Source organism: Achroia grisella, unplaced genomic scaffold (genome assembly GCF_030625045.1).
Source record: "Achroia grisella isolate CSIRO2021 unplaced genomic scaffold, CSIRO_AGI_Agris_v1 utg642, whole genome shotgun sequence".
NCBI classification, from domain to species: Eukaryota; Metazoa; Arthropoda; class Insecta; order Lepidoptera; family Pyralidae; genus Achroia; species Achroia grisella.
In genome coordinates, this window is record NW_026712979.1 from 523,367 (window position 1) to 548,245 (window position 24,879).

General features: G+C 30.8%; 1 protein-coding gene across 1 annotated transcript; it reads right to left on the minus strand.

The window, feature by feature from the left end:
* Positions 1-642: 642 nt before the first annotated feature.
* On the minus strand, positions 643-24,633 carry LOC131849471 (protein lethal(2)denticleless). The gene is made up of 4 exons (XM_059199550.1): positions 24,395-24,633; positions 24,112-24,308; positions 21,476-21,587; positions 643-2,655 (listed from the first exon to the last, which is right to left on the minus strand). Exons 1-4 carry the CDS (start codon positions 24,435-24,437, stop codon positions 986-988), a joined length of 2,022 nt encoding a protein of 673 aa, XP_059055533.1. The 5' UTR covers positions 24,438-24,633; the 3' UTR covers positions 643-985.
* Between the last annotated feature and the right edge of the window lie 246 nt (positions 24,634-24,879).

Below are 24,879 nucleotides of genomic sequence, written 5' to 3' on the forward strand. Positions count from 1 at the left end.
GAGTTTCTTGTCAGTTCTTTTCATCTTGAAATCATTCCGAACTGACGGTAGATTTGACATGATATGTCGGTATGATTTTTCGGTCACGAAAAGGCGTTACCAAGAGGACAACGACAGCCGACAGATTCCGTGGAGTCGAAAAGGGGGAAGAGAAAGGCTAGTGGCGGCTCCGTTGCGATTCATATTTTATTCGATAAAGCTTTACTTCTATCATGTGTCCCAGTACACATTCTTTTTCTTTTATTACAGATGTGGCAACCAAGCATACGGCACATCTGATGGTAAAAGGTTACCGTAACTTATGGATACTAATGCAATGCGTGAAATTGTTACTATATTAATAAAATAACGTCTTTAGTCGTCTTGTATAAAACATTCTTTTCCTCGTCATTACATTGCTATATGTCGCAAATTCTATTAACACATGAGTATACTCATAAAAAGGATCTGTACTAAACTGAGTCAATTGGGAAGGTATAACTTACAAACATTTTCTCAGTAATCGCTATAGACGTAGTATATAAGCAAAAAAGAAACACGCCGATCCGGTCAACAAGGCACTAATTGTGCAAAAACAAATTCCAATTGACACCGGATTTACACCAAAAATAATGTATAGTTTTATATGCAAAACATTTAGCACCATTCTCACAAGTAATATTGTGGCATGTAGGTATAAAATACGATTTAATAATGTGATTTCACAAGTCTATATATAAAATACTTGTTTACATTGAAATATGTTTGCTACGAACACTTTGATGGAACAGCGGTGTAGCGAAGCTAAATAAGAGCCTATAATAGCATCTAATTAAAACAGAGGTCAGATATAAAATGTTAAGAAACAATGCAACACTTCAGGTCGGTTCGTCTACTCAACAAAGATCATCATTTTCATTAAAAATAGATACGTTATAAAATAAAATTAGGAATAGAGAATCAGTCCACTTTGTACTTAAGGAATAAAATTACGCAATAACACTATTCACTTGCCCTTCGTGGCTACACTGAAATATTTCAATAATGTTCTACTTTTGCTTTTGGGCGTTTTCTCTGTGGCGGAATTGCGCCGCGCTGGAATATTCTCCATCGGGCTGAGTGGCGCACTCGCGCTCACTTTATCTACCTCTACGTTCTTCCCCTTCTTCTCCCGGGACATAAGCGTTAACCAATCTGTTTCTCGTTTCTTCCTCACCGGAGACATTAGCCTCAAATGCGGCGCTTCTCCGTCCAACACGAAATTGGGCAGATTCTTTGTAGGTGTAGTGAATGATATTATTCTAACTTTACTTGGAGACACTTTCACCGGAGACCTGTGCATTTTGCTAGGCGATATAACCTTTGGACTCTTAGGTGACAGAATTTTACAAGATTTCTTCTCGAAATTCTTTGTCGGCGTCATAAACGAGGTACCTGGTGCGGCACCCATATAACTCCAGTCATTCGACATAGAACAGTAAGGGTCTGAATCCACAGCGCGTCGTTTAACAGGACTCGTGTATTCGGTACGATCATGGTGGCGTTTGACTCCCGCTGGCATCAATTTTGTATCTTCTTCAGGAATAGTTGGTATGTCTAATTTGGACCTTTTTACAACAGTATCCGATTCCTCGCCATCTTTGGATGCATTCATCAGATCGGTCAGGCATCGCTTCGTTTTCCTGGCGGACAAGATATGCGTTCTCGAACGTTTCGCACTGTAAGAATTCGGAGTCGTGTTCAGCTTGCGTTTCAAGGAATTGGGAGTCTTGTCCAATGAGCCCCATTGCGGCAGACACGCGACTTCCTTGCGAGGCACGTTTTCGGCGTGTCCCTTCAGCTCTACATCTGGGTCGGGGAACTCAAGACCGATCCTCCAGATCTTGTGCCTGGCGTCGTCGCTGCATGTCACTATCTTAGTGTCTCCGTGGCGACACCACGCCGCGCACGTCACTTCCGCCCAGTGTCCGACTAGTTTTGCGATCGGTTCTGAGTATTTAACGTTCCAAATGTACGCATTCTTGTCGCTGCTGCCGCTGACCAAGTACATGCAGTCGGGGCTGAGGCTCGTTTTGATATAGAACGTACTATTCTCGTGCCCTATGTATCTTTGCTCTGGCAACGCGTTGTATGTTGATATGTTGAAACAGTATATAACGTTGTCCATGCAACTTGCGTAGAGTCTCGTTTGGGCGTCGTCTATTATAAGATTGGTGTAACCGTTCTTAGTCGAGCTGCCGCAGTAAGGTATCGAGTGTTTAGGTAGCGGTTCTCTCTTATAGATATTGTAGTTTTTACGCAAGTCCCACACTTTTATGTTTCCGTCGCATTCGCCGCAGGATATTAATGTTAAATCATTTTGGAAGACCAGCCCCGTGATGCTGATGGCCCTTTGGTGGTCGATACGTGGCCTCTTACTATGCGAGCCTGGAGTTTTGGGAGTGAAGCTGGAATGGCAATTCATCAGACAGTTATCGGGTTTGAGTATGACGGTGGGTTGGCTGCTGGTCCGGATGTCCCAGATGAGTATGTGTCCGTCCCGAGCGCCGGTCGCGAACACAGATGGTTCCGTAGGACGGAACACTGCAGTTTTCACTGATCGCGTATGACTTGAAAATGTCTGATCGAGCTTTGGGGTCCCGTCAGACAGATCCCAAAGACGTGCTGTATGATCACCTGAAAACAAATGTATCACAAATTCATTAGGAATCAAAAAGGGTTAATGAGTAATGTTATCTGTTGGTTTCACAGCCATTACATATAGCAATCCAAAATAATGAGACCGCTACTATACTATAAGCAGTGGGGATCAATGGCATAGTAGCCATTTTTAGTTCGAAAAACGGATTTAGATGGCGTCATTGGTATCGAATGTAATTCAACATTGTTTTGTAATCGTTTAAAACCCAAAACTATGTTTTTAAAAAGGTTTAATCTATTTTTAAAAAGTCATATATAGATGTTAAAATGAAATAATGCGTTTTGAAAAGTAATTTTCATATATTTACTCATTTTGTTGTTGCCCTGTATTTGTTTACAATTTAATCATTGCTAATTGGGGCTTATTGTTTCCAAAATACTTTCATAGATGGCGCTGTTTTCATTTGTATCACCGTATTTTAAATGTTTATTTTATATTTTCAAATAATAAGTACTTACTATATTATTATGATAAATTAAACATAAAAAAAGTTTAAGTAAATATAAAACAGCTTGTGACGGTTCGCCTGGTATTCATTTTAGTTAACACCATATATTTTATAGAATTATGATAAAAGAAAATAATAACAATAATTATTTAAAGATTAAGACTTATAAGTTATATAATGGAAATAAAGCAAACAAAACAAAAGAAAGAAATAGTTATTAGTAAGTAATTCTAATGTAATTATCATTCTGATAAACTCCATGATAATTAGGGGGTCGACTGTGACGGTTCGCCTGGTATTCATTTTAGTTAACACCATATATTTTATAAAATTATGATAAAAGAAAATAATAATAATAATTGTTTAAAACAAACAAAACGAAAGAAAGAAATAGTTATTAGTAGATAATTTTAATGTAATTATCATTCTGATAAACTCCATGATAATTAGGGGGTCGACTGTGACGGTTCGCCTAAGTACTCATTTTAGTTTTACGTCATATTTTGCATAAAATGGGCGATAAAAGGAAATAACAATAAAAATGTACATATTAAAAATATTCACTTCAAAAATTGTATTTGATAACTAAACATAGAATAAATTAGCATATATTCCGTTATTTAATTGACAAAATAATTGTAGTAGAAGCATCGTCTTATTTGATAAATAAAATACATAAAATAAGTTATATGTAAAATAGTACAAAATATTAAATAAAATCAATATTGTGTACTTAGCTTTCAACACCAGAAAAAGGATAGTTCGCTATAACTATCTATAGGTATAACATGTGTATCAAAATAAAGCCATTAAAAATTGTTAAATGCATATATGTAAACATGGTTACTAGCAGAAAAGACAATAGGGCGGCATCCTTTTGTGTTCGTCAAAAAGAAGGCCGACAAACACACTATCTACAGATATTACACGTGTGTTAAAAACAAAACTATTAAGAACTGTTAAATATTTTTCTGTAAACATATTTACTAGCAAATAGGACAATAGAACGGCATCCTTTGTGTTTAACAAAAGAAAGCCGACATGCATGCATAGGATGTTCCAATTTACTACGTTGTAAGAGATCATGATTTAAATAGATAAATAGAAAACGACTTCTAAGGAATTAATTGTATTGAAACATTAGTTCAGGTTTTGATAATAGAAAGGAATTTATTAGAATTTCATAAAAACACAGTATGTAAAATAATAGTATCAACAGAATGAGCGGTTATATATGAATACTAACGTTTATCTAATTATAATGATTTATTAAGTAAATTATAAATTACATTTTTATTTTATTACAGACTTTAATATTAATTACATATTATATATGTGTTTGCGATTTATTATAATGTTATATCAGCATTAAATTAATAAACAAGTAAATATATTATGTAAACTCGGTAAATGGTTGTTTATATTTTATATAAGAAAAATATTTGTAAAACAAAATAAAATTTAGGATAAAGAAAAGTGTTACAAAATAAATTTAAAAATCATCCTGTATAATTAGTGTGAAATGCCTAAGAACGAAGTTCTCACGTTGAGTTATGTTTAGATATATATATTTGGCAAAAACAAAGTCGATAGAAGGTTGTTAGGAAGGATGAAGAATCAAAAGAAAGGTTAGTCGTCGGCGAGCTTCCGTAGGAGTAACAAGTGTATATTTAACTTTTTTACTATTCGTAAATGAGGAGATTTTAGTAAGTGATTTTAATACTTTAATATCCGTTCTTGTCAACATATTGGTAAGTCATTTTAATTCTTTCACTTTATTTATTGTGCTCATAATATACTGTATGTCTGTTTTCATTTGACTGTATTATTGGGATATGTTAGATAAACTGCCAAGTTAATTAGGAAATGTACATGTGTTTATTTATTTTATGATTTGCGTGGAATTAATATGTTGACGAATACATTGATTTAGTTTAATTACTTATAATATAAAATTTAACGAGCATGGTTTATTTGTGTCTTTCTTATATTACGATAATAGTCTCAATTTGTACCTAAATCTGAGTTATATTGATTTATTTTCTTTAGTTAGGTTAAAAGGTTAGGAGTTTAATATTAAATGTGTATATTTACTCGTTAGATGCTAATGAATGTAATTCTGTTTTTTAACAGTTGTTGATAACTCTGATATTTTATATGAGAATTATATTAATAATAAATTTACTACGACTAAACTAAAAGTAAATTAAGGAAGTTATAGTAAAACCCTATTATACTTATAATGATGGCTAATAATAGTTCAGTTACTTATCAAAAATAAATATTTCATTCACTTATTTCAACTATTTATTACTTATTTCAAATATTTCATTATTCACACTAAATGTCTTGCTGTGTGGTGTTCCTTGTTTGGGATAGTAAATTACGTTTACTATTTCGAATATGTAGATATTGCATGGTTAATATTTAGTACATGTCTATATTACATTACACGGAAGATGTAGTGAGAGGAAGATCCTTGAGTCTTATATATATTTTTGCTGAAGGCTTTATTAGAAGGAGGCAAATGTTTGTATCGATGAATAAACTATTGAAGTAACATTTTCCAATAATTTATGATGATCAAATGTGAACCGTAAATCTCTATGGAGACTTTAGCAAGTAATTGAAGTTTATAATAATTAGGTTGTGGAAGTTTTTATCAGGAGGAGAGAGAGGCTCAGATCGATGAATCTATGATGAAGTCACATGTTCCATCATTTGAGGAGAGATGGGTCAAAGCTCGCAATGAAGGTTTTAGACCACGATCCCTGTGGAGATTTCTACAACCAGTAGGGACTTAACTTAGTTGATAACACTGTGGTTATCTAGGACACACACCCTAAGTTTTACCGTATGCATGTTGTATGGCCAGTGTATCAATATAGCGATATGTTGCTACTCTGGATATGCAGCATTGTGTGGGTAAAGTTTAGGACGCATTACATTTATTATATTACAACTTATTATACACTGCACAAATTAAATAGATAATTAATAAATGAATTAACCCATACGAAGATTATATACATTCCACAAAAGATGTCGCTTGGGGGGTTCTGGTTACTGAAGGCTTCACTGGAAGGAGGAAAATACTTGTATCGATGATTGAACTATTGAAGTGACATTTTCCAATAGTTTTTGATGATATATTATGATCCGTAAATCTCTATGGAGGCTTTAGTAAGGAAATATAATTTCTGTAATAGTTGTGGAAGTTTTCATCAGGAGGAGAGAGAGGCTCAGATCGATGAATTTATGATGAAGTCACATGTTCCATCATTTGAGGAGAGATGGGTCAAAGCTCGTAATGAAGGTTTTAGACCACGATCCCTGTGGAGATTTCTACAACCAATAGGGATTTCTGTTTAGTTGATAACTGAGTGGTTATCTAGGACACACACCCTAAGTTTTATCGTATGCATGTTGTATGGCTGGTGTATCAATATAGAGATATATTGCTACTCTGGATATGCAGCATTGTGTGAGTAAAGTTTAGGACGCATTATATTTATTATATTACAACTTATTATACATTGCACAAATTAAATAAGTAATTAATAGACGAATTAACCATTGAATATAATTATATTAACCAGCAGAAGCAATAGCAATGCGGTTCACTATGACTTCCTTATAGATATATCTTGCATTTCATAAATAAAGGAATTGCTAAATTATAATATAGAATTATTATATTGAAGTATAAGAATGCATTTATTAGATCACCACATTGAGATTAGTAATATTAAGTGTATATGCACTTAATGTTGTAACAACCTTTATGTTAAATATATTTTATATGAATAGCATAAATTAATAATTAGGGTTGTAAGAGATTACATTAATATATATGTAACTGTGAATATTGTAGGCATTGGGGGGTTTATTAGATGAATTCTGGGAGGTTCCCAGAAGTAGTGAAGGTGAGTGTTAATGCATTCTAAAAGAGCTCTTTAAACCTACACCCGAGTCACAAGTCTCGGGCACCACTTGTGGTTCTCTCCCTGAATCATCAGTGGCCGGTATGAAGGCTAATCGTCATCATAACTAGTGGGTTTAATAAACATGTACATATAAAAGTATAATTGCTAATTAAGCCAGTATTATAATAAACTATATTGTTTCTTATTTAATAAAACTACAATGTAATAATATATAAAATAACTATAAATAAGACATGGGATCTTAACATCTCCAGTCATTTCTATCAATCAACCATTGGGCAATCGGAATCCCATGTGGCGATGCATTATCAAAATTATTATATAATTTTGAATATATTGAAATACAAGACCAACCATATACATATAGATATCGGTAATAATAATATTACATTTTATTCTACAATCAATTCTAAGGAACTTCGGTTCTTTATTAATTAATATATTTAATATTATTCTTCTTGTTCCAGTCAATTCAATAAAATAAAGGTTTATTTTAAGGTCTTTGGCCTTAGTAATAAATACTAATTACTTGAGCGTAAATATTCAGTATAATAATATTAGGACTCTTAGTACTTTAATTTATATATACATATTATATGTGTATATATACATACATATATAAATATAAATACATACACATAATCACATCTATGGACTTCGAGGTCCTCAATGAAAATATATTTTATGACTATCCATCTTATGGGTAAACATGTTTTCGAATACCAGGCCTTGGCTTTTATATCTAGGACTCTGGTCCTCTATCATATCGACTATCCACCTAGTGGTTGTCCATACATCACAATAATCCAGGTCACAGACCTCTGTCACTATTATTTATATTATTATGATTATTTCACTATGTGATTAATCAAATTCTACTGATTACTATATCAGGACATGCAGTCCTTCTACAAACTAAACATTACCTTCTGGTTGATTCTTTATGTGGAGCATCCAGACATCTATTTTCAGATATGGGACTTATAGTTCTCGCTTATAATATCTCATCAATATAAAGATTACTTCGCCATGCAAGTAATTCTAATTTACATATAATCAATCATATTAGAGCCCAGCTCTTATTCACAAATATCTAATTCTTAATTCCTTGAGTATTCTTGGTATTAAGTAAATTTATAAACTTTATATGCTATGTTTGTAATATAGCAATTATCAACATTATATATTGGATTGACCAATATTGTGGTGTTGATGGCATTGAGCTATCACACTACTCTATTATTATTATTTATCGTACTGCAATTACTGGTGATCTCCAATGTCACATTATAGGGCCGAAAGGATTATCCATTAGTAAGTTCTGGTATTTGATTGACCTCCTAGTTTCTGTTACGACTCGTACTGTATCTTCAGTCTGATCTCCAATGTCACATTATATATAGCCGAAGGGTATTCCCCATTAAGTAAGCTACGTGACCGAGTGATGCTGGGATTTAGTTTCGAGATCGGGCAGTCTCTTTGACAGTCTCTCTATCGCCACATAGAACCGAAGGAGTCAATATCCATAAGTAAGCTTCTGTGTCGTGAGTGATCCTGAATTCAGTTTCGATCTGCCTATGGCAACTATATTTTATCTACCTGCTTTAAGCATCGCAAGCTTGGTGAAACCACTTGTAATGTTGAATTAATAATATAAATTAATCTTGTTTTGGTGCTGAGAGTACTCATCCCATTTCACTTTCAAATGGTGCGTATTGCAACCCTACCTTGCATATCCCACCTTATTTATTAAAATCATAATGGTTCAATGATTCAAATATATACCTTATAATTATTATTCATAACATATACTCTGTATCATAATTTGTATTATTGAGATATGTATTTATCTCGCAGTTATTACTCCATCATATACCAATAAAAGAATCTATAGTTACTACATATACACAACGGGTCCACCGATACTAGACGATCACAATAATTTATTTATATGGCCAAATAATTAAAGATTAAGTGTTCCATCGTTATATGATCTATTATATTTAGATGATCCTCTGATATTTAGAGAGGGTAGTTTAGTTCGTTTTATAGGTAAGGGGGGAACGTTACAATTGGTGTGGCGCCGTAACCAGGATTACCAGGATGCCAAAATTGGGGTATAAGTAAAATTTTATTAAAATAGATCACTTCGAACACTTGATCACAATTGGAGTCTGTGACTGAGTGAATTGGTTTTAAAATATGATGAGAGTAGCAAATATATGTAATTTAATATGTTATACTATTATGAAAATAAATTTACGAATATATTAGGTAACTTATGGAATATTAGGTGACTTGTGGAATATTAGGAAATTAGTGGAATATTAGGTAACTAGTGGAATATTAGGGGACTTATGGAATATTAGGTAACTAGTGGAATATTAGGTGACTTGTGGAATATTAGGTGACTTGTGGAATATTGGGTAAATAGTGGAATATTAGGGGACTTATGGAATATTAGGTGACTAGTGGAATATTGAGTGACTAGTGGAATATTAGGTGACTTGTGGAATATTAGGTGACTTGTGGAATATTAGGTAACTAGTGGAATATTAGGGGACTTATGGAATATTAGGTGACTAGTGGAATATTAGGTGACTTGTGGAATATTAGGTAACTAGTGGAATATTAGGTAACTAGTGGAATATTAGGGGACTTATGGAATATTAGGTGACTAGTGGAATATTAGGTGACTTGTGGAATATTAGGTAACTAGTGGAATATTAGGGGACTTATGGAATATTAGGTGACTAGTGGAATATTAGGTGACTTGCGGAATATTAGGTAACTAATCCACTAGTACGAATCTAATGAATCTAATTGCTTTTACAGATGACGTCATTTTCACAACAATAAATAATTGCGAAATTTTGCGATCGAAGTTAGATAATTGGTCCACTGGTTAAAATATAAGTAAATGTGTTAAGTTAGTTAATATGTATTATTGTTTCGAAATTACTAAAGGTTTGGGGTCGCTTAGAAATTAAAACTGTTGAGGAGATAGAATAAATTTAACGAATAATTAATTATATAAAGTAAATGTGTTAACTAGCTACTACTATTTTTATTGCTTTCAAAATTACTAAAATATTGGGTGTCGCTTATAAATTAGAACTTGTTGGGAATCGATAGAATAAGTGCAACAAGTAAATAATTATGTAAAGTATATGTATCAAATTTTTGTGTTACATGTTATTAATTGTAGGGTCACTTATAAATTAGAACATATTAATTATATAAATAATATGTATCAAACGTAAAGTTATTATGCTATTATTTTTTCAAATTACTGAGAGGTTGGGGGTCGATAGAAATATTTATATAACTATGTTATGCATAAAACTAATTATTAATTATTGTTTTCGAATTACTAATCAATTGGGGGTCACTTATAATTTAAAATTGTTGGGAGTCGATAGAAATATTTATAACAAAATTAATTATATAAATAATATGTATCAAACTAGTTATTGTGTTATTGGTTTTTCGAAATTACTAAGGGATGGGGGTCGATAGAAATATTTACAACAAAATTAATTATATAAATAATATGTATCAAGCTAGTTATTGTGTTATTGGTTTTTCGAAATTACTAAAGGATGGGGGTCGATAGAAAAATTTACAACAAAATTAATTATATAAATAATATGGCTAGTTATTGTGTTATTGGTTTTTCGAAATTACTAAGGGATGGGGGTCGATAGAAATATTTACAACAAAATTAATTATATAAATAATATGTATCAAGCTAGTTATTGTGTTATTGGTTTTTCGAAATTACTAAAGGATGGGGGTCGATAGAAATATTTACAACAAAATTAATTATATAAATAAAATTATCAAGCTAGTTATTGTGTTATTATCGAAATACTAAAAATAGTATTTACAACAAAATTAATTATATAAATAATATGTATCAAGCTAGTTATTGTGTTATTGGTTTTTCGAAATTACTAAGAGGTTGGGGTCGATAGAAATACTGATATAACTATATTATGCATAAAACTAATTATTAATTATTGTTTCCAAGTTGCTATCAGTTTGGGGGTCGATTATAATTTGAAATTATAGGGGTTTGATAGAAAGATTTATTAGAAATGAATAATTATTTTCGAATTCCTACCTTCTATTAGAAATGGCATCTGCCTCTGCAATAGTATACTCAATAATCCATTAATAGAAAAGGCCATCGAAATTATCAATATAGTCAAATTTGGCATTATCGAAAGAAATGTATCATAATTTAGATATTTTGTATTGATGCATCGATAGGAGTGGCATATTCTCCGAAAAAAAAAAAAAAAAAAAAAAATTTTGAATTTTAAGTATTAATAATAACATTGAGGTCGAAAAAAAAACCGTAGGGGTGGATATTAATATTTACCACAAAGTATGTACCACCAAATAGGTTAGAATGCAATGCAGGTTGCAATTAGCGTTAGTATATAATATTATCTTATTAGTAGCATTAGAAATAATGATGCATATGTTTTATTAAATTGTCAACCATACTGAAATCTCCGTTAATACGTAAGTTAGATATTGTATTGCATAGCTTTGGGAACAATATTACAAAACATAACCACATAAGAAAAAAAAAAAAGTTATGTTCGGTCATTCTTAATAAAAGGAAACAGTCTTATAAATATAAAATAAATTGTCAAAAGTTTAAAAACTATAAGTTATATAATGAAAATAAAATATGTTATATAGGAAAATCTAATGTAATTATCATTCTGGTGAACTCCATGATAATTAGGGGGTCGACTGTGACGGTTCGCCTGGTATTCATTTTAGTTAACACCATATATTTTATAGAATTATGATAAAAGAAAATAATAACAATAATTATTTAAAGATTAAGACTTATAAGTTATATAATGGAAATAAAGCAAACAAAACAAAAGAAAGAAATAGTTATTAGTAAGTAATTCTAATGTAATTATCATTCTGATAAACTCCATGATAATTAGGGGGTCGACTGTGACGGTTCGCCTGGTATTCATTTTAGTTAACACCATATATTTTATAAAATTATGATAAAAGAAAATAATAATAATAATTGTTTAAAACAAACAAAACGAAAGAAAGAAATAGTTATTAGTAGATAATTTTAATGTAATTATCATTCTGATAAACTCCATGATAATTAGGGGGTCGACTGTGACGGTTCGCCTAGTACTCATTTTAGTTTTACGTCATATTTTGCATAAAATGGGCGATAAAAGGAAATAACAATAAAAATGTACATATTAAAAATATTCACTTCAAAAATTGTATTTGATAACTAAACATAGAATAAATTAGCATATATTCCGTTATTTAATTGACAAAATAATTGTAGTAGAAGCATCGTCTTATTTGATAAATAAAATACATAAAATAAGTTATATGTAAAATAGTACAAAATATTAAATAAAATCAATATTGTGTATTTAGCTTTCAACACCAGAAAAAGGATAGTTCGCTATAACTATCTATAGGTATAACATGTGTATCAAAATAAAGCCATTAAAAATTGTTAAATGCATATATGTAAACATGGTTACTAGCAGAAAAGACAATAGGGCGGCATCCTTTTGTGTTCGTCAAAAAGAAGGCCGACAAACACACTATCTACAGATATTACACGTGTGTTAAAAACAAAACTATTAAGAACTGTTAAATATTTTTCTGTAAACATATTTACTAGCAAATAGGACAATAGAACGGCATCCTTTGTGTTTAACAAAAGAAAGCCGACATGCATGCATAGGATGTTCCAATTTACTACGTTGTAAGAGATCATGATTTAAATAGATAAATAGAAAACGACTTCTAAGGAATTAATTGTATTGAAACATTAGTTCAGGTTTTGATAATAGAAAGGAATTTATTAGAATTTCATAAAAACACAGTATGTAAAATAATAGTATCAACAGAATGAGCGGTTATATATGAATACTAACGTTTATCTAATTATAATGATTTATTAAGTAAATTATAAATTACATTTTTATTTTTATTACAGACTTTAATATTAATTACATATTATATATGTGTTTGCGATTTATTATAATGTTATATCAGCATTAAATTAATAAACAAGTAAATATATTATGTAAACTCGGTAAATGGTTGTTTATATTTTATATAAGAAAAATATTTGTAAAACAAAATAAAATTTAGGATAAAGAAAAGTGTTACAAAATAAATTTAAAAATCATCCTGTATAATTAGTGTGAAATGCCTAAGAACGAAGTTCTCACGTTGAGTTATGTTTAGATATATATATTTGGCAAAAACAAAGTCGGTAGAAGGTTGTTAGGAAGGATGAAGAATCAAAAAAAAGAGTTAGTCGTCGGCGAGCTTCCGTAGGAGTAACAAGTGTATATTTAACTTTTTTACTATTCGTAAATGAGGAGATTTTAGTAAGTGATTTTAATACTTTAATATCCGTTCTTGTCAACATATTGGTAAGTCATTTTAATTCTTTCACTTTATTTATTGTGCTCATAATATACTGTATGTCTGTTTTCATTTGACTGTATTATTGGGATATGTTAGATAAACTGCCAAGTTAATTAGGAAATGTACATGTGTTTATTTATTTTATGATTTGCGTGGAATTAATATGTTGACGAATACATTGATTTAGTTTAATTACTTATAATATAAAATTTAACGAGCATGGTTTATTTGTGTCTTTCTTATATTACGATAATAGTCTCAATTTGTACCTAAATCTGAGTTATATTGATTTATTTTCTTTAGTTAGGTTAAAAGGTTAGGAGTTTAATATTAAATGTGTATATTTACTCGTTAGATGCTAATGAATGTAATTCTGTTTTTTAACAGTTGTTGATAACTCTGATATTTTATATGAGAATTATATTAATAATAAATTTACTACGACTAAACTAAAAGTAAATTAAGGAAGTTATAGTAAAACCCTATTATACTTATAATGATGGCTAATAATAGTTCAGTTACTTATCAAAAATAAATATTTCATTCACTTATTTCAACTATTTATTACTTATTTCAAATATTTCATTATTCACACTAAATGTCTTGCTGTGTGGTGTTCCTTGTTTGGGATAGTAAATTACGTTTACTATTTCGAATATGTAGATATTGCATGGTTAATATTTAGTACATGTCTATATTACATTACACGGAAGATGTAGTGAGAGGAAGATCCTTGAGTCTTATATATATTTTTGCTGAAGGCTTTATTAGAAGGAGGCAAATGTTTGTATCGATGAATAAACTATTGAAGTAACATTTTCCAATAATTTATGATGATCAAATGTGAACCGTAAATCTCTATGGAGACTTTAGCAAGTAAGTGAAGTTATAATAAATAGGTTGTGGAAGTTTTTATCAGGAGGAGAGAGAGGCTCAGATCGATGAATTTATGATGAAGTCACATGTTCCATCATTTGAGGAGAGATGAGTCAAAGCTCGCAATGAAGGTTTTAGACCACGATCCCTGTGGAGATTTCTACAACCAGTAGGGACTTAACTTAGTTGATAACACTGTGGTTATCTAGGACACACACCTAAGTTTTACCGTATGCATGTTGTATGGCCAGTGTATCAATATAGCGATATGTTGCTACTCTGGATATGCAGCATTGTGTGGGTAAAGTTTAGGACGCATTACATTTATTATATTACAACTTATTATACACTGCACAAATTAAATAGATAATTAATAAATGAATTAACCCATACGAAGATTATATACATTCCACAAAAGATGTCGCTTGGGGGGTTCTGGTTACTGAAGGCTTCACTGGAAGGAGGAAAATACTTGTATCGATGATTGAACTATTGAAGTGACATTTTCCAATAGTTTTTGATGATATATTATGATCCGTAAATCTCTATGGAGGCTTTAGTAAGGAAATATAATTTCTGTAATAGTTGTGGAAGTTTTCATCAGGAGGAGAGAGAGGCTCAGATCGATGAATTTATGATGAAGTCACATGTTCCATCATTTGAGGAGAGATGGGTCAAAGCTCGTAATGAAGGTTTTAGACCACGATCCCTGTGGAGATTTCTACAACCAATAGGGATTTCTGTTTAGTTGATAACTGAGTGGTTATCTAGGACACACACCCTAAGTTTTATCGTATGCATGTTGTATGGCTGGTGTATCAATATAGAGATATATTGCTACTCTGGATATGCAGCATTGTGTGAGTAAAGTTTAGGACGCATTATATTTATTATATTACAACTTATTATACATTGCACAAATTAAATAAGTAATTAATAGACGAATTAACCATTGAATATAATTATATTAACCAGCAGAAGCAATAGCAATGCGGTTCACTATGACTTCCTTATAGATATGTCTTGCATTTCATAAATAAAGGAATTGCTAAATTATAATATAGAATTATTATATTGAAGTATAAGAATGCATTTATTAGATCACCACATTGAGATTAGTAATATTAAGTGTATATGCACTTAATGTTGTAACAACCTTTATGTTAAATATATTTTATATGAATAGCATAAATTAATAATTAGGGTTGTAAGAGATTACATTAATATATATGTAACTGTGAATATTGTAGGCATTGGGGGGTTTATTAGATGAATTCTGGGAGGTTCCCAGAAGTAGTGAAGGTGAGTGTTAATGCATTCTAAAAGAGCTCTTTAAACCTACACCCGAGTCACAAGTCTCGGGCACCACTTGTGGTTCTCTCCCTGAATCATCAGTGGCCGGTATGAAGGCTAATCGTCATCATAACTAGTGGGTTTAATAAACATGTACATATAAAAGTATAATTGCTAATTAAGCCAGTATTATAATAAACTATATTGGTTCTTATTTAATAAAACTACAATGTAATAATATATAAAATAACTATAAATAAGACATGGGATCTTAACATCTCCAGTCATTTCTATCAATCAACCATTGGGCAATCGGAATCCCATGTGGCGATGCATTATCAAAATTATTATATAATTTTGAATATATTGAAATACAAGACCAACCATATACATATAGATATCGGTAATAATAATATTACATTTTATTCTACAATCAATTCTAAGGAACATCGGTTCTTTATTAATTAATATATTTAATATTATTCTTCTTGTTCCAGTCAATTCAATAAAATAAAGGTTTATTTTAAGGTCTTTGGCCTTAATAATAAATACTAATTACTAGAGCGTAAATATTCAGTATAATAATATTAGGACTCTTAGTCCTTTAATTTATATATACATATTATATGTGTATATATACATACATATATAAATATAAATACATACACATAATCACATCTATGGCTTCGGTCCTCAATGAAAATATATTTTATGACTATCCATTTTATGGCTAAACATTTTATCAATTACCAAGCCTTGGCTTTTATATCCAGGACTCCGGTCCTCTATCATATCGACTATCCACCTAGTGGTTGTCTATACCTAACAATCATCCAGGTCACAGACCTCTGTCACTATTATTTATATTATTATGATTATTTCACTATGTGATTAATCAAATTCTACTGATTACTATATCAGGACATGCAGTCCTTCTACAAACTAAACATTACCTTCTGGTTGATTCTTTATGTGGAGCATCCAGACATCTATTTTCAGATATGGGACTTATAGTTCTCGCTTATAATATCTCATCAATATAAAGATTACTTCGCCATGCAAGTAATTCTAATTTACATATAATCAATCATATTAGAGCCCAGCTCTTATTCACAAATATCTAATTCTTAATTCCTTGAGTATTCTTGGTATTAAGTAAATTTATAAACTTTATATGCTATGTTTGTAATATAGCAATTATCAACATTATATATTGGATTGACCAATATTGTGGTGTTGATGGCATTGAGCTATCACACTACTCTATTATTATTATTTATCGTACTGCAATTACTGGTGATCTCCAATGTCACATTATAGGGCCGAAAGGATTATCCATTAGTAAGTTCTGGTATTTGATTGACCTCCTAGTTTCTGTTACGACTCGTACTGTATCTTCAGTCTGATCTCCAATGTCACATTATATATAGCCGAAGGGTATTCCCCATTAAGTAAGCTACGTGACCGAGTGATGCTGGGATTTAGTTTCGAGATCGGGCAGTCTCTTTGACAGTCTCTCTATCGCCACATAGAACCGAAGGAGTCAATATCCATAAGTAAGCTTCTGTGTCGTGAGTGATCCTGAATTCAGTTTCGATCTGCCTATGGCAACTATATTTTATCTACCTGCTTTAAGCATCGCAAGCTTGGTGAAACCACTTGTAATGTTGAATTAATAATATAAATTAATCTTGTTTTGGTGCTGAGAATACTCATCCCATTTCACTTTCAAATGGTGCGTATAGCAACCCTACCTTGCATAACCCACCTTATTTATTAAAACCATAATGGTTCAATGATTCAAATATATACCTTATAATTATTATTCATAACATATACTCTGTATCATAATTTGTATTATTGAGATATGTATTTATCTCGCAGTTATTACTCCATCATATACCAATAAAAGAATCTATAGTTACTACATATACACAACGGGTCCACCGATACTAGACGATCACAATAATTTATTTATATGGCCAAATGATTAAAGATTAAGTGTTCCATGCGTTATATGATCTATTATATTTAGGGGATTCCTCTGATATTTAGAGAGGGTGTTTAGTTCGTTTTATAGGTAAGGGGGGGAACGTTACAAGCTAAACAAGAAAACCATATTATTCCAGTAATACTTATTTAGAAAGTGTTGCCATATTAAAAATAAATGCATATATTTATCGATTTTTTCGAATAATCGATAACAAGATATTACAACGCATTATTCGATGGTGCTTTTAATTAGTCTTTGCAAACAGTAAAATTTCATCATTTTGTATTATACTCTTATTTGGAACGAATTGCAATGCATAATTTTTACTCGACGACGGCAAAATAGAGAGATTTTGACAGGTATGCAAGTACTATATATTTATCTGTTCGCTCATAACTTCGAAACTTGAAGAGGGAAATATTAATTAGATTGATCTTATACAAGTGTACTCTATTATATCAACCTCCACGCGGTCACCCTGGTAATTATAGCAATTAATGACATTAGTGACATAGTTCTTCTATTAAAAAAATAAATACCTACTTATTGTAATTTAATGAATGAGAATTGAATGTGGTATAGAGTATATAAGGTCAGCTATACCTTTATGAAACCTCAATAAACAAGTGTTATATGGTATCTAAATTACTGACATTGGTAGCTAAATATGAGTGTCCTCGAATTTTTAAAAATACTCATAAGAAACTTTACAAATACTCGAATTTTGCTTTTGTAGAAGGATATTTTCAACCTTACTAAATTGTACAAGGTTTTGAAACGATAATCATTCATAATACTATGATATATTACTGATCCTAGTACCTACTATTCATGATAATTAGTTTTTTAATATCGCCATTCGAGGGTAGGTTATTCATAATTTATATTATTAGATTTCATCACAAATAAAAATATCGATTTAAAATCGTAGGTTGGTCCATATTTTTTTATTATATCGAAATGACAACGAGTACTGGCAACATAAATGAAATGTTAAAAATATAAAATATAGGAATAACAGAATAGGATAAACGACTTTAAGTCAAATGCTTAAAACATATTTTCACTAGCATTGGATTTTTTCTCTTTTTTCATCATTTAAGTTAAGTAGGTACTTCAACTTTTGAATTGTTCCTGTTCAGAGTTCATTGAACTTCTTATTTTTTGTCAAACTCAATAATTTAAATGTGTCTAAGGACTACTACAAATATTTAGTAAACTATCGTGTCTTTGAGGATTATCTCATACCAGGTATAACTATAAGTTGTTAAAAACTTGCATATGTATGCGTGTGTATCTTTCATATTAAAATATAATAAACATAGGTACTTGGTGACCGCTTTAATGTGGTATTATTATGTTTTTATTATTGTTATGAATGTAACTTCAAAAAACTAACAATGATTTTATAATTTTTGATTGATTGAGAAAATACTGAAAATTATTAATCAAAATAAAGTACTAAACAGTAGTATTATTTTTATATTTTATTAGAACTGAATGAATATGATGTATGAATAATATGTTTATTGTGCTAATAAGGTTACAGTTTAGTTACTTTTATGTAAAGTCATTCATGTAAGTTCATGAAAATGTAACATGGTATATGATATTGTTTTCAGATTTTCCTGACATCAACAACTTAATACTGAACAAAGTTTAAACAAATAAGAGATGATATTCTAAATCTCCTAGTCATTCAGATGAAGATAAATAACATTTTTACTGTAAAGAACAGGAGTTCAAAAGAATAAGAAATATATATATATATATATATATATATGAACATTTTACTGTATAAAATAATAATGCAAGTAAAAATAAGAGAAAAAAGCAGAAGAAAAATCTGTAAATTATTAATCACAATGCAATTAATAATATAATTAAATAAGTAAGAAAGCAACGGACTAGTGATGAGAAGAAATTCCAAGTAATTATATTATGTGTAACCGACTGCAAATAAGTTTATGATTTAAGCTCATGATTATTATTATATTGCTTCATCAACAAATCCAGGAATATTTTGTGTACCAGGAATTAATTATGAAATGATTTTGATGAAATATTATGTCTTGATATTGATTTATTTGGAATATAATATAAAAATAACAGAAGTGTTTGAAGTTTTAGTGGTATAACAGACAAGCAGTGAAAGAAATATTATTGTAAATTATTAACAATTGTTTATTCTGTGATTAATAAATTATTTAAAAGTGTTTTATTACCTGAAATAAAAATTTTATGATCTTCAAGTGTTGTGTTCATGCAATGTTAGTTTCACCTCATTTGATTTAAAATGTCAGGAATTATTTACTACATAATGATTTTGTATTAGATGGTAATCATATATATTTTTTAATGCAATGTGTATAATAATTCCCATTTACATCAAAAAACTTTGTGTAAATCTATATTTCTCTGTCTATAGACTTTGGTTGTGGAATACTAATAAGAAACAAAATCTAGAGACTGTAGTATATCACAGCATCCCAGAACCTTGTATTTAAGTCATATAAGGACTTAGTACCTACCTAATACTTGCTACTTTTTTAATCAATTAATTAATTTGATCTCAATCATCATGATGAACAATGATGATAATGTTGAGAATACTGCCAATGATGAATTTTATGGTGGTCATAAATAAATACCACCGTCACTATCGTCAACAGTCATTATTGATCTCATCATCATCACCGTTACCCTCCTTCATCCATATTGTCAAAAGTTACTACCTACTATTATGAACTGAAATGGTAAATAAGCTGACGATCCATCCAACCACGACGCTATCCGACGTACATACATACACATATATTATTAAACAGCATTACGTCATCATGTCGTGCCCGCTATATCCCGCATACGTTATCATTCCGGAGAACATAGATGTTATGCCCAAATATCCTGTAATTTCGCAGCTTAATTTCAACTGAATAACAACTTACATAAATACCAAAAAACTAGCAGTAAAGGCGTAGTTTGTAGATATCGAAGGTTCTACAAATAGGTGTAACATCAAAATAAGTACCTACATGTCATTAGCACCGATGTAGTATCCCTGAAAGAACCTACATATAACAGATTGATGGTTTGCAGATATTATTTTCAGTTTTACAAATTGCCAGTTTACCATAATTAACTACATATTGAGAAATAATTATACACTGAAAATTATATGAGGTACCCATATGCACATCAATTGATTATAGCTAAAATCTATCACTATCACATAACAATTTAAATAAAAAAAACCGTATTAAAATCGGGCTATTCGTTAAGGAGCTATTGCTCCTTAACCGATAGCCCGATTTTAGTGCAGACGCGTTACGACATATCTTCGTCGGGAGAAAAAAAGTAGGCATGTAAAAAAGTAACTATAAAGTACATAGATACATAGGTACATTAGCCGTGTCTGTAGACTGTCAGCGAACAATATTATACCTACATTGAATTTTCGATTGTACCCAATCAGGAGTTCGATACAGTTATATATCTATTATGTACGTATCTTTGCAAAACAGATGTCATGTAGACCGAATTCTCTGCCATCTATTTTCATGCTTTATTACTAATCACCCACTAGTAATCCGAACTGCTTCAGATATAGCGACATCTAGCGCCTACGGCGGCGAAATAAAATAGCCCGAAGAATAGCCCGAGTTAGGAAGGAACCATTTTCTTGTATGGGATGGGGTATCTGTATGTAATATTATATTATCTGTGCTATAAGTATGTTATTGGACACAGGTTACAGGACACTCATTCGAAACAAGAAGACGTACCTGACACTGTAACAAAGTTCATAGAGCCTGGCTTCCATGCCAGGTCAAACACAGCATTGTTGTGGCACTGGAAGCTTTCCAACTCGCTGGCAGCACTGGCGTTTGATGTATCCTTCAACATAATAAAAAGAAAACTTGAGATGTTTTCCGTCTTCTTCCAATAATAAATAACAGGCTCCTACTAGGTTTGGGTGTGCAGAGAGAAACAAGAAATAGAATTAGAAATAATAATTATTCAAATAAACTCAATACAAGCTCTTTTGAATAGTCATATTTTTTATTCTACCACTCATTTGGAATGCAGATTCATCACAAGAAGAATGAGCAAGAAACTTGTGTGTTGCTCTTTTGAATAAATTATTTTTATATAAGATCATTGAAGGTAATTGTTGATGTAATTCAGCAAAGGGGTAAATTCCCATTAAACCTATACACAGGTCAGAAATACTAACTGCTCAAGGTTTCTGCCACACGATGGACTCCTCATGTGCATGGTGAAACCATGGAATTCTAAGAAGTTTCTCTGTCTAGACAATTTGGTGAATCAAATCTTTTACATCAATATTAATAAGACATTATAAAAAATTAATTACTGTGATTATGACCTTTACATGTTATGTTATATAAAAACATACAAACATGTGGCGGTGTGGTGGGCCAAGCCATTGGACTCTAAAATATGGTTGATTGCAGTGATGGCTAGCTCATCCATCACACTAAGACTAAATTGGTCATAGTGTTAAGAGCAGACCAGTCCCTAAAAGCAGCACTCGTTCACGAGTTTATGACTGATTTACTCTTATTCAAATTTTTTACAGAAATATTAATAAAACATATCATAAAAAGTAAATTACTGTGATTATGTCCTCTACAAGCTGTTATATAAAGAAATCCAAACATGTGGTGGTGTGGTATAGGAGTCTCTAAAATATGGTTGAATGCAGAGATGGCTGGCTCGTCCATCATACTCGTGAACAAGTGCTGCTTGTGGTCGGCTCTTATCACTACCACTGACTAACTCTTATTTAGTTACTCAACCAGATAGTTGTCTTTATTTTGAGAATGCATTAGTGCTAGTTGGTAGTGTGTAATCCCACATTTAAATTAAAAAATGTAAAGTTACACCTAAATTATTTAAAATCAACATACAAGTTTCTTTCTCGTTCTTGTGATGAGACAACTTTCAGAATGAGTGGTAGATTCAAAATATAAGTATGACTATTCAAAAGTGCTCAAATTTAAGTTTATTTGAATAAATAATTTTCTATTTTAATCTATGCATGTAATAGAGAAATATTGGAAGGGCACACAAACATATGTGAAAGTTAAAAACAGCATTTAATTTTTTCATTATAAATTTCTTTAAAGGCACTGCTTATATGCAGCAGTAAATTTCTTGAAAAACTGGTACACTTCTTCAGAGATTTATAACAGTTAAGTAACAGAAATACCATTTTTTTGCATATAAATTTATGTATGTACATGTAAGTACTTGTTTGTCAACTGTCTTAGTTATTATAATCATGAAACAATAACTAGAACTGTAATAAAATGAAATATAAACCTACAATGGGACTTCACAAGATGTACAGGGAGTATCTATTGTGCAAAATAATGCTGCAATAAAATGATAACCTACACAAAAATGTGGTGACTAGAGTGATTTAAATTAAAAAAAAAAATATTTGCGATTTTAGCAAAGAGGAAATAGAGAGAAATGCTGTTGCTCTCTATAATGATAATCTTAAGTTCATCCTTTATTATCTTTAAATAACTTATAGGGACTTTAAACAATAGTTTAGCCAATCTGATGTGTCTTATATATGGTAAACCAGATGGTTGATATATATGTCATTTCATTTTTAATATAAAAATCTTTGGGGTATACCATCAATCCTTACCATAAGTAATGTATATAATTATTACAAGTTGGTGATTATACTATTGTCATTTAAAGAAAGCCTTGAACTTTATTTGATTATATAATAATAATAATCTTTGGACAATTCATACAATCAGATCCTTACCATGTTTTATGGTTACTAGATTTACAAATACATAGATAACTAGATACATTATTATACATAGAAAATACCCAGACCAATACAAACAATCATACTCATGAATATGTTTGTGCTGTGCGAGGAATCAAACCTGCGACCATCAGACGTAAAGTGATGTGCTAGACCGCTAGACCACAGAGGTCATCATAAACACAATAATTGAAGTGTTTGTTTGATTTAAATAATTCTTTAGTTACAATAATTCTTTAGTGTAACAGGGTTCGTGATAAAAAAATATAACAAGCACAAGAGAGTCAAAGGTCTTATGATAATGAATAATTTTGAACTTGAGATTGTCACAATTCTTTACTGTGAATGGTAGGAATGGGGATATAAAATACATTATGCACAAGATTCTCTTGTTCCTATCCTAAGTTCCTATGGTAATAAATAATTTTGAACTTGAGTTTGGTTTACTGTTATTATTAGCCAATTATCTCATATGAATTGATAGATGTGTCTGTAATAGACCTACATAAATAAAGATATATTAATACCTGATCTGATATAAAATTAATGCAATACTTAATTGATTTAATAATGAAACAAAAATATTTATATAGTATCTATTACCTGAATAGCAACTCCCCCATCTTCGTTAGCAAGGGCCAGAAGGTGTTCGTAACCGGAAGCTTCTGCAAATCGGCAAGCGAATATTGGTGGATCCTGATCGAAGCCGGCTGAATATCGGGAGTATTGTAGTCCATAAAATGATTCTTCCCCATCCACTACCAACCGTTTCAGAACACTATCGTAATTCAGGCGACAATCTGTAATTTTCAATTAATTTCATTAATTAGCTACTATAATATTTACTATTACATTTTAATAACATGTTCTACGATTTAATACATACAAATGCCCATCTGACGATCAATTACACTTTGAATGAAATTCATCTTAATATCATAACTATTTTCGAGATAAACGTTAAATATATTGAATATACAAGATAGACAAAAGCTATAAATTTTTAAAGAACAATCGTGGTATTATCAAGAAATTGTTAACAATGTTATTCACATTTTTTATTGTTTTGACTTTTTGACAAGAAATATTTGACTTGAGTTATTATTTGACAGAAGGAGTGAAAAAGGCGCGAATTAACAGCAGTCTTGTCATGCTATCGACTTGCCATAGAATACGTACACTACCTCTATGGATTTGCCAATTAAGTAAGTGTCGTAAAATTAATATATATTGTTAAGATTTGTTATACATAGAACTACTATTTCTTAGTTTAATCTTAGTCGTGCTATTTTTGTTAAACATTGAGTTTAGTTTTATATGGTCATAGAGTAGTAGGACGTAATCATACTATGTAGTCTGTACACTTAGATT